Source organism: Echeneis naucrates, chromosome 2 (genome assembly GCF_900963305.1).
Source record: "Echeneis naucrates chromosome 2, fEcheNa1.1, whole genome shotgun sequence".
NCBI classification, from domain to species: domain Eukaryota; kingdom Metazoa; phylum Chordata; class Actinopteri; order Carangiformes; family Echeneidae; genus Echeneis; species Echeneis naucrates.
In genome coordinates, this window is record NC_042512.1 from 17548472 (window position 1) to 17561076 (window position 12605).

The window sequence follows — 12605 nt, forward strand, 5'->3', positions numbered from 1 at the left end:
TACACAACCAAGCAACAGCTAAATATCGACGATATCAGGAGCTCCTCCACAGTGAGGAAATGGGAGGAGATAAGAGGCAAAACGAAGTGGGCTCTCCCTGGAGAGAAACTTCAGAGCCCAGAGTGTAGGGCAGCGTTGGAGACTAAAAGTCAGCAGCTGACTCTCTTGCCACTGCATTGTTCCGCTGCAGGAGGCCATGACACCTGTCAATCAAGCAGCACCGAAGACCTTTACAACAAGACAAAGGCCACTCGTAGACTATTGAGCAGGACAACAATCCTTTCATGAGAAATGTCATGGTTGTAGTGATAAAAACGAGGTGAGATGAGCAGAGAATGGGAGCAGCATCAGAGAGTTTTTCAGTTCCTGTCAAAACTCCGGAGCCTCGTCGTGCTACTGTGGCTTTTTGCTAAATAATACTGCTGTTATTGCGGGGAGATCATTATCCCATCAGTGTTTGTGCGTAAGCAATGTGCAGATGTGTATGTGGTCAGTGGGTGACATGGTGTGATGCATGTCTTTAATAACAGTCCATTAGTTCTCTGCGTGTGTGTTTTCTTTGTGTCTGAGCCGGTGCCTGTGCTTGTGTGTGTTAGTGCATGTTCCCGGGTGTCTGTCCATGTCCCTGTGAGTGTGTGTGTCCTTGTGTGGAGATGTGTTGGAAATGGCTGCTGATGGGCCGTGAATCAGAGCCACGGCGTGCTGTTATTTCACATTGCTCCCACTGGGACAGACCGAACACAGCCAGGCTGCTGTCTGTTATCCCTCGCCCCGAGGTTCTCTGACCCCAAACACATTTTTCTTCTTCCCCTCCTTTGTTTTCACTTTCCTCTTCCTCCTCCTGACACGACTCTGTCTTTCTTTAAGGCCTTCTGACTTCCTTCTCTCACTCTCCCTCTGCTAACCCATATTTCATCTTCAACTTCACCCTGCTCACGGATCCACACATTTGCTCTCTTTTAAAAATTGCCAACATACCAAGATAGTTCTAAGCAGTGGCACCGTAACTGATGCCAGCTTCTAAAAACACATGCCAGTACATGTTGGAAGGCAAAATTTCCCTCAGAAATATCTCCCTGTCCCACGCAAACCTATTCAGTGCTGTGTGAACGCTGACAAAACACATAGAAATCCGCTGATCTCGAACGCTGCCCGCCCACCACAACAGCAGGCTATAACTAATCCATCTCCCACTACATGTTTTTAATGAGCCTCCATAACCATAATCCGTATGGTGCAGTGCAGCGAGGGCCAAATCAAGTGTTTTTTTTTTTTCTGGTGACTTTGTGCTGTCAGCAAAACCTGATGAGGGACGTGCGTGTGTGTTTTGTGTGTGCGTTGCTGTCACTGAGCATCTGTGTCGTCGGAGTGCCATCCTGCTTGACAATTTTCCATCTGGTAGAACGAGGGTGTGTGTGTGTGTGTATTTATTGTTTAAACAGTGGATCTGTCTGTTTACCTGCGCCATCCTTTCCCCGGATTATTGGAAACAGAAGCCGATGGGAGTGGCAGCATTGTGTCTATGTGAGGGAGCAGAGTTAGAAGCTGCCAGGCCCCTTTCAGAAACCTCCATTGGGGCCACATTAGGGCCCTCTGGGGGCCAAATTAGAGGCCACTAACCAAGTTAGAGATCAGCAGTGGAGGGGGGCCTAACTGGCAGGGTTTGACTGATTTCACTCCAGTCCTGAACTAACACACATGCACACACACACATCTCCTCTCTTTGTTTTGCAGCTGATCAGCAAAAGATAAAAGCCAGTTCCTGACAATAGCAGCCTCTCTGCTGGCGAGTCTGCAGGGAGAGGCTGACAGAGACGAAGAGCTGTAATGTATTCCTGTAGGTCAACCCAGATTAGTGTGTCTGTATCTGGGAAAGTGACTTGAAAAACCCCATTTAGCATCTCAAACATGAGTTTCTTTCAATAAAATCTCATTATTGTTTCTATTCATATATTGTTACTGGAAAAGCTCCTCAAGTACGGTTGCAAATGATGTGATATGTTGAGTTTTATTGTTTTAGGTTACATGTCTGTGCAGTGAAAAATCATTACAAAATTTTGACTAGATTATTTTAACAAGAGTTCTCATTTTGTCATATTGAATTTGTAGCATATGACCCAATTTGTTGGGGACAACAAAGTGACCCATTTGGGAGTTGAACCTGCAAACACCTGACTCAGTGTGCTTGATGGTACACACTCTGACCACTCAGCCAACAGATGCGTTCCTGGCTTTGGGCCTTCAACAGCAAGTTACAAACTTTACAAAGGAAACACAATCTGCAGTTGCTTTGTGGTCTTTTCATCAGAAGAATTTGCAGCACCAGCTTCAAATTCTGCAGGAGATCCAGGATTCATATGTTTAATTATATCAGGCTGAATTTTAAAAAGAACACAAATATGAGTGGAGCATATATTTGATGGAATAAGCCAGAAATCTATTTCACCCAAAGGCATCATATAATCTTATATTTAAAGCCAGAATAAGCTCATTTAGAATATAAATTGTGTAGCGCAGTCCAGGCAACCTCTCTGAACTTATCTCTACATGCAGAGCTAAAACAAAGTGGAATTCTTTTTTCTTTTTTTTTAAATAGAGCGATTAAGAGGTTAAACAGATGCTGAAACACCTCTGTGCTGTCATTACTGAAGTCTCACCAGAGCAAGATTTATACCAGGGTGAATAAAAGAAAAACACAGCAGTTTAACCTGTGTGCATGATTGACACGCCTGCTGGCACACATTCAAGACACACCCTCTGCTTCCTGTCATGAGCCACACACACAGGCGTATACACATTTGTAGTGGTGAAATCATTTCAAAGAAGATGATTATAAATCTCAATTTTATGAGTGACTCTGCTGAACTCTGCAGACTGTCAACCACATCGTCTTGACATTCAAGACCTCGCAGCGTAAAAACCCCTGAGGATGATGATTGATTTGCCTCCTGAGAGCAGTGAAAGCCACTCATTGTTGAGCCCGGGCAGGTTTCTGTTTATAAATGTCTTTGTGCATTAGCATTGTGACAAATGGAGATTTGGCAGATGACATTGTCTGCCTCTAAAAAATGTAAAGAATTAATCTTTTTTTTTTTTTTTTTTTTTTTTACAGGTTTTGTTTCATGCAAAAAAAGTAGTCCAGATTATTTAAATGAATTATTTAATTTTATTTGTAAAATTAGCTATGAGTCTGTAGAGGCTATCAGCTATCATCTAATCTGTAATTCAGTTTCGTGGGAAGGGTGAAAGATTGAATCCTTCAGGCTGGACTCAAATCAAGTCATTAGGGGAGGGCGGAGCCAGAGCCAAGTTTCCACTTCTCAGGTTTGGTCAAAGGACAAAGGCAGCAGCTCTCCCTGAACACACCAAAATCTCAGGGTTTTGAGTGAAAAGTTGCAATGGGGTTCAGACAGCCAGTTTTGTTAGGATTTGTGCTGCTGTTCTCATGTGTAAATCTTTGTGTGGCCTCACAAAACTGGTTTAACCTCAGCACCAATGAGATGCTGAACCAAATCCCACACGAGGCAGATACAGCAGGCACGCAGCTGCCAAGATCACCACAGACGAGAGACCATCAGTCAAATTGGACGGAGGAAGGTGATCTGGTCCGCTCTCCTCTCAGCTACCGGCTCAGAAGCTACCAGCTCAGAAACCCAGCTGTCAGCAAACAAAACCCCGTCCAGGAGCAAACTTTTCAAAACCCTGAGAACTCAAAGGCCACAGCACTGACCTCAGAGCAGCAGGAGCCAGAGGAAGCTGTCCTTGATTGGGGCCAAGAACTGAACCCATCTGTCAAGCAGGAATCAAAAGTACTTTAGAGTCTTAGCATCTTTCTGATTGATGATGTGTGTGTGTGCTAAATAATTTGTGTGGATGGTCTTTTAGGTGCTGGTGAAGTTAGAGCAGCGGGTGCCTGTGCCAGCTGAAAGCGTAGCAGTGCGCTGCGGCGAAAGAAAAGTCACTGTTGAGGTCAAACAGGACTTTCTAGGTAATGGCTGCCAGCTACTTGTTTGCATTGATTAAGAGTGTTTGTTTTTTTTTTTGTTTTTTTTTTTGTGTGTGTGTGTGGCCAGCACACACTAATCTGAAAAAAGCACAGCAACGTTTCAGGCCTGAATTGGAAATTCGAATGGAATGGTGAAGATGGGACACTCACTGCATATTACTGCAAATGGCACAGACTGCAGACTTGGCGATCAATACATTTGTTTCCTCTTATTTCTTCACTCCGAGAAGGGGCAGTCTTGGTACTCAAATACTGACTTTACAGCGACGCATTAAGAAAGCTTTTTATTTGTCCTGCAGCTGAACCTGCACTTGCTGTGAGTGTTATTGACTGGGCCAGGAAAAGAAATGGGCCTCAGGTAATGGGCTCGATTTAAGCTGTGCCTTTTCCCTCTCTGGTCTTAGGAAACGGTCAGTTGATCCGCCCGAGTGATCTGACCTTAGGAGGCTGCACTGCAGTGGACACCACTGACCATATCCTGCACTTCCAGACAGAGCTACATGGATGCAGCAGCAATGTGACTGTGCGTGGCTTTCTTCCTCGTGTCCAACAGTTACTGTCTGATTTCTAACTATTGTGTGCTCTCTGTAGATGAACAAGGACTTCCTCATATACTCCTTCTCCCTGATTTACTCTCCATCTCCCATCGGCACCACCTTCATTTATAAGACCAACCAAGCTGAGGTGGCAATTCAATGCCATTATCAAAGGTAAAGGTCACCATCCCTGCAGAGACACTATTTTAATATTTACCACGCTTATGTTATCTCCTGTCTTGTGAGGGGAGGCACATGTTGTTCTTCCTCAATGAGCCCCCTCTCCAGCGAAATGCTCGTCCTTCCTGTAATTGTCCTCACAGGAGGCATTACGTGAGCAGCAACGCCTTGAGTCCCACCTGGAGGCTATTCTCCTCTGATATGAAAGCAGAGCAGCAGTTGGACTTCTCCCTTCGTCTCATGACAGGTGGGACACATGTTAAACACCAACTTAAAGCTGATGTTCTGGGAGAGGAAAAGGAAAAAGTGGCAAACTTTGAATTACGACAGGCAGTTCCACTGATTTCCCCAGTGAAGGGCATAATAGCAGTCACTCAAGGCCTCGCAGACTTTGGGGTGACTGTTAAAGATGCTAAACAGCGACTTGATAAACAGCAGTGAAACTTTTGATGCATGGTGATGAGCTGAAATTACATGCCTTGCAGGCTGCAGCTGACCCAGCAGGGTCATTTGCACAACAAAGTGATCAATAAACAGCTGATTATCTTTTCTAATTAATTCCAAGCTACACACAACAGTGACTGCACCAAACTGCTCCTGTGATTACTTACATGGACTGTATGAAGTTATGAAGGAAATGACATAAGTTTGAAATTAGTTTTTGCAATCACAAGACCTCATCTGTGTTTCTTACCCAGGTTCATCTTGATGTAATCCATTTATTGACTTCTTTCAAAGTCCTTTTCTCTTAATGTTTCTGTATCTACATCCTATTCTCTGCTGCTGCACTCACCATCTTTCCCCCATGGGCATCATCTAATCTGATTGATGGCCTCAGCATTATTTTTCCACTTATATATATTTTTTTTTTCTCCCCCCCGTCTGTATTTGATTAGCGGACTGGCACTCGCTGAGGTCTTCCAGTGTTTACTTCCTGAGTGACGTGATGCACATTGAGGCAGCAGTCCTTCACGGTCACCACGTCCCTCTGAGGATCTATGTTGACAGCTGTGTGGCCACAGTGAGCCCTGACCCCGGATCCCAACCCAGTTACCCTTTTATCAGCAACCATGGGTGAGAGACTGTGGCTCAGCTGTCCAGCATCAAAATGAGCTATAAACTAGCACTAAACAGTTCAAAACCTGTGCCTCTGTTTTTCCATATAAGGTGTTTAATTGATGCTAAGCTGACAGGAGCCAAGTCTTTCTTCATGCAGAGGAGCCAGGAGGATAAACTTCATTTCCTGCTGAAAGCCTTCAGGTTCCACCAAGATCACAGGAACTCTGTAAGTACAGCAAGTTTGAGATGTTTTTATGCACTTTTTTTAAACTGCTCATGTTTCAGGCAAACAGACATTTGACTTTGGATGCAGAGGTTCTTTTTCTTTCTGAGAGAGCCATCTGGTGTGTTTCACAGCAGTCAAGGTGTTTCTTTAACCTCTTTTTCTGCTGTTCTGCCTGTCGCTTCCATACGTTCACACGTACTGTACACATTCTTGGGTGTTGTTTGAAGGCCATATTATCCTCAGAAGCTTCGCTCAAATACTTTCCAACTGAGGAAATTCACAACCTCTTAGGGAGCATTAAGCTCAGTGACTATGAAGAAGCCAAAATGGATATGTGCCATTAATATGAACAACCCAGAAACTCTTCTGCATCTGTACATTAGTGCTTTGGATGAGTCATAGCCAAATATGAAATTCTACTCCAAAGAGCGACTGCCTGCTTCCTTCAGTGCCTTTAATTGTCTGTTAAGATTTTGTAGTTATTGTACAATACAAAAGGCAAATATTGGCTCCATTACCATAGAAACACTGTTCAGTTTCCTGTAACAGGTTTCAAGATAAAATAAACTGAGCTGATGTATATTCTCCACTTTGGAGTGGAAAAGGCATCTGTGTATCCATGAATGAGAACCCTATAGATTTGCAGAGATGCAGCCTGTGCGATATTTTGAGTTTTGGCCATCTGTTTCATCCCAGCTCTACCTCACATGTCATCTGAAAGCAACAACACTCTCTGCTCCCATCAACTCTCAAAACAAAGCCTGCTCATTTCTGACTGAGGCGAACAGGTTAGTTCCCACAGATGGATGACTTTCTTTAGCTGGTTGCTTTATGTTTAAATAAGGCCTTTTTGAAAGCTTTGCCCAGGCTCGCTCTCTAACAGAATGTTTTTTTGGCTCTGGACAGATGGGTGGCATCAGGTGGAGACAACGAGGTCTGTAGCTGCTGTGAAACCAGCTGCAGTGAGCAGAGAGGGAAGAGAAGCCTCGCAGCAGATGCTGGTACAGTTTACAGAACAATACCAGATTACACACAACATGAACCCTGAACCTGTGAGTGGAGGGGTATTTAAAAAAAAAAAAAAAAAAAAAAGCTTTTCCATTTAGCATGTTTTGGCACAATTATCAGAAAGCTATCAGGGGGGATACACCATGATTGAGCCAGTCTAACCTAAATCTCACCTAGTTAGAAAAGAATCCAAGTCATTTTCTAGCAACCCACTGAGAATTAAATCACCCTCACACTAATAGATGAGCAGAGGTTCAGCCCATATTTAGACAAACGTGCTTGCTTTCTGTTTATGCATTTTAGAGGATTTTTATTTTATTTTTTATTTTTTTGGAGAGCTCATCCTGTTAATTGTCCTGAATGGTTGACTCAGCTGACTACATTTCTCTTCCCCCAGACCTACAGTGGGAGAGGACGACTACTGTTGGCCCCATCCTGCTGGTGGAGAACAACCTGGCGGACCTTCGCATGGTGTCAAAGCTTCCTCCAGAGCCCGCCCCTCTGCTCCAGACACATGAAGTCACACAAGCAGGTAGTTTTTAGTTTTTCACACATGTAGCACCAAGACTCCAAAATCCATTCAATTTTGCCATCTCTTGATAGCTGACTCTAAATTCTGTTACTCATGGCACCAATATTTGTCTTCTGCTCCCTCCTCAGCTTCTCACGCATCGATTGCCCTGCTGTGTGGAGTGGGTGCAGCCCTGACTGTGGTGTTGCTAGTTTTTATGGCTGTCACTTACAGCAGACTACACAAGGCTGCCGATTATGCTGTCAGTATGTGATTTCTGAGAATAAAACATTTAAAACAGTCTTTTTCCTCTCTTTAACAGAAACCTGAAATGGACTAAAACCCTTTATGATAAACTCAGCAGACATGCTCTTCCCATCACGTCTGTGGATTGTTTTCAAAGTTAAACAGTTTCAGGCTAGAAGCTGCCTTTGTTTGTGTTTTGCTCAGGTGTCTTTGCCCTGCACAGCACGAGTTTGCTTGCTTTGGTCAAATAGCAGCATCCAGCTGTACAGAAAATTGCATGACCATAAAATTTAGTTTATTTCCACTGTATATTGCTCCATCAATCAACATGCTTAAGTAGCAGGCAGGGTTTAGAGTGCTTTGAGGCATCACACAACAATTGACTCTCTAAATATGGTTTGCAAAGTACAAAGGGGTGTGTCTTCAGTTTTTTTTTTTAAGCTTGGGGGCAGGACTGGCTCCTTCTTCTTGCTGTGAAGATAAAAGCACTCGCTGAACTGACCCTAAATGGCCTCCTCCTGCTGAAATCATGTATGGGTGATTTGTATGGTTAATTTTTTGGGAGCCTGCAGCCGGTCCAGCTATTGCCTTGATCTTATGCAGATGATTTAATTCACAGTATTACAGTGGAGCTGCTGCATAATTCACTTTAACTGCATGAGATTTTACCATCTTCATTCTAATATACATGTAAAACAAAGAAATCGCTTGAACCCTGTGTGCTGCGAGGTAAAACATAAAGTACCATTCCAGTAACAATAGTCATACTTTAGCTTCAGGCCATTTTCGGCTCTTCCCTTTAATTCACCCCCTCCAGCTTCCAACCAGCAGCGGAGGATTCGTGAAATGGGTCTCATCATGAACTGTTGCTCACAAGCCCAGGAAGACGGATAGACATAATTAAAAAGCCCATAAAGGCGAGAGCAGGAGCTTTTATTACAGTAATATGTGAAGGCCTCGGTTTAATGGGGTGTTTGTTCCCGTGTGCAGTCCTGACGGCTGTGCTGGTTTACTGCCGGAGTGATGCTGACCCCCTCCCATTTCCAGCACACCAGAGGCTAATAAAAAGCCATACCTAATGATGCACCAGCAGGGCACATGACAGCAACACACATGCATACTCAGTGACAGACACACACAACCACAAGCACCTCCCTGAAATGAATCACTGAGGATGTGGAAAAACGCCTGACTGGTTGAAGCAGGAAGAAGGACAACAGAGAGAAGACATTATTGGTCACCAGCTGCAACTTTTACAGTGTGAGGAAGCTCAGTTTTCTGTTTCTGCTCCATACACAGCTGAACATGTCAGGCACTTTAAAGCAGCGTAACTTCCCATTTTTTGCCTCGCACCTACACATTGTCACCTTATAAAGTTAGTATAGCAAACAAGCAGCCTATTGATATTGTGCTGTGTTTTGGATGCTAAATGTTCCAGTCTGTTCCTCAGGTAGATGCTTTGCCTTTCAGCTTTGATCAGATGCTGGCCAGGTAGCAGGTAGCATACAGTTGGTTTAGCTGAGGTTTCTCAGATGAATGGAGTTATATACTGCAAATGGAAGTGAGACTGAACCAGAATATTAAGTTACAGGCTGTAAAACCAACAACCTGAAAGATGCTGACACTGTCTCTAGGTGTGTTGACACTCACAGCTGCTGCAGCTGGAAGTTACATCAAGCCATTTCACACACTGGAAGCCTGAGTCCAAGAAGTAAAGAGGTGATTTCCAAAAGACTGATGTGTGATTCCTTCACAGTAAAAGATGCCAAGGTTATGTAAGAGCTGAACTTAGACACCTGCAGACATTGTTTTTCATCTCACACACAAAACTTCCCTGCAGCTTTACAAGGAGTCAACAGAGTGTAAATGCTGGTAATGTCTTGTTATGGCCACAGAAGATCATCATTGTCATCACCATCACCATCATCATCATCATCATCATCACCATCTTAGCAGAGATGGTCGCCCGCACACAGATGGCTAACGGTTATGGCGGCAGGGACCCAAGTTGACAAGCAAAATGGCCGCATCCTGAATCAGCCATTTTCACCGACAGGATGTGTGACCCCGAGGGCACCCACCAGCGCATTTCTACTCTCATGCACACACACACAGGCACATGGACCATCAAAAGTAATGGGGTGTGTCCAGTGGCAGGCGGGGAGAGTCCTCTCATGTCTGGCAGCCTTCACGATATTATTGCTGTAGATGGAGCGTGCTGGGGAATATTGTTCCACACTATTGGTATGCTGCAGACATCCACACTGCTGGTGAAGACAGAAGTTGGTGCTAACACCAGACCTGTTGGTTGATGCTTTTCACAAGAAACCACAACATGTGGATTCCTCTTTAAGACAAGAAAACTGCAGTTATTTTCAGTGGATTGTGGGGATTGTGGAGATTTATGAGCTTTTCTTCTTCTTCTCCTTCTTCTTTTTTTCTCTCAGACTGACATATTGGACCTTTATCAAAGAGATGGGGCTGTTTTATTAGTGTGAACCTTTGAAATTCAAGGCATTCAGCTCTATCATTTACAAGAGATACCATCTCTCTGAAAATACCCACTTCTTTAAATCAAATTAAAATCAAAGGCTGTTTATTTTAAGCCATGGATGCTCATTGTGTTAATATACACCTCTGATTACAGATTACAACGATCCTTCTGGGTCTGGTCTGGGAAATGCACATGCACATCAACATGCACGCGACCTCTGTCCAGGCCCATAATTAACCCTCTTAATTAATAGAGAAAAAAGTTGCTAACGAAGGAAATGGATTTAATTAGCCTGGTCTTAGCCCAGGCACATGTGCACGGCATAAAGCACACACACGTGCACCTACACATGCACACAAAACAATTAAGCCTCTTTTATCCTGGCTAATGGCTTCAGTGACTCAGAGCCTTTCTCATTAGGACTATCAATAATATGCTGATTACATGCATCCACTGGTCTCCTTTATTGGGGCACAAAGAGACGAGTGTGTCTCTGAGGTTTCAGGGGTGGGGCAGTCTGTCTACACAACCTTATCTGCTAAAATAGAGATTTGAATTGTTTGGCTGGAAAAAGTAAAAGAGGGTACGCTTTGCCGTGTCTTTATTTTCTGCAGTTCATCTTATCAAGGAGGCCTCATGCATCTCTCACAGGGAGGAAAGGCCTAAGAAGTTGTAGTGCTGAGGGCTGAATGGGGCCAGATAATAGACAGAGGAGTGACAATGTTATAGAACTGTCAGCTTGTTTGATTGTGCACCACCAACGCTTGCTGCCTGACAAATAAGTTGGTGACTGTGGCCCTATTGGTCTGTCCATTTCTGTTTCAGTGTTTTATAATCATCTTTTTAACACATATTTCCCCCAGTACAGCACCAATTTGGCGAACGTGTCCATTACGTTGAAGGCTTATGAAATGTCAGACCACTGCGCTGTGTTTTATAATGCAGCCAGACATGGCTTTAAAGTAATCCTGTGTGCTTGGATGTATTTGATCAGCTCACTCAATGCTGAATGTTTCATGCCATGATGGCAAAACTTCATCAAGGACCAGACACTTTTTCCAGGGGAACCCGCAGCAATCTTACTGTAAAATAAGCAGCAGGATGCCAAATCCAACCTGAACGTTTGACCAGAGAAATAGAAATTCCTGGGTGATGTAATGAAATCCAATTCAACAGTGCTGCCACAAACATTATCACAGTGAATTTTTATTCATGCCTGTGGCAGTGCTGCTAATTCACACTCCCTGTGATGGTGGTATCCATGGCCACATGATTGCAACAGAAATATGGTAATATACATCTACCCTCACCACATTTAACACACAAATCCAAAAGACGTGTTTGTGGTTTCACACACTCTCCCACATCATTACCACAGTCTTTTCTTTCCTTTCACTGAAGGTTACACAACACGCAACCAGTTTGTTTGGTTCGTTGCTGCAGTATGACAGCGTTTTGCCATCCTGTGTTTTCCTTAACATTACATCGTGTCTAAGTATGCATTTGTCAAACATGGCAAAGTTAGACAGACAGGCGTCTGTCACACAGGCAGGAAGACAGCAGGTCTGCGCTTTGACCTTCAGTCTCTTCCTGTTGTAAGAGACACTGGGGACCCTCCCAGAGGAGGAGAGAGGAAAGCAGCAGTTTGACCTACGGAGCCCCACCTTCACCCCCATATACTGCATCTCCAAACATCCCTGATGGGGGCTGCCACGCTCCCTCTGATCTCCACTATTTTCCACTTGATGCTATTGTGAGATTTGTTTTTCATCTAAGATCTAAGGGTCTCAGGGGACCACCTATGGAGCTGACAGGCCATCCTTTGTTTGATGACCAACCTCTTTTTTATGACTTGGTTGAGAGATTGGAGTTTTACTACATACATACATATATATCTTGCTATATTACAAGTCACCAACCTGCCACATTTTGAATGACTTTCCAACATAATGCACTTCATTCAGTGTGATGATTTGAACATTTGGCTGAGTTCACTTCAGATAAATCTCATAAGTGAACCTTGAATGAAGATTATATTTTCAACATACTTTTCCAATGTCAGAAATCTAAGTAGCAGACACACAGATTATCTGAGCCTCCATTTATTCGCCTTCTCCAGCCTGTATTTGTCAAAGCACAACTTAAAGACCAAATTTGAAAACAGCCGTGTGACAAAAGATCCAGTTCCATCTGTTCAGGGTTTGAGTCACCTCAAACAAATAATAGCATCAGACACAACACCCTCGCTGTCTACTGAGTCCCAGCGTTTCTCAAACCATTATGGCCGCTTTTTGAAACAAACTTTGGTGCGCTTGTTGTCAAAATCCCCATGATGGTGT

General features: G+C 43.8%; 1 protein-coding gene across 1 annotated transcript; it reads left to right on the top strand.

Annotated features, from left to right (window-relative positions):
- Positions 1–3398: 3398 nt before the first annotated feature.
- LOC115050610 (zona pellucida sperm-binding protein 3-like) lies at positions 3399–9267 on the top strand. Its single transcript, XM_029513530.1, has 12 exons — positions 3399–3809; positions 3886–3988; positions 4411–4529; positions 4598–4716; positions 4866–4969; positions 5619–5796; positions 5890–6007; positions 6704–6795; positions 6914–7008; positions 7389–7547; positions 7676–7788; positions 9223–9267. The coding sequence occupies exons 1-12, from the start codon at positions 3399–3401 to the stop codon at positions 9265–9267; spliced, it is 1656 nt and encodes a 551-aa protein (XP_029369390.1).
- Positions 9268–12605: the final 3338 nt, after the last annotated feature.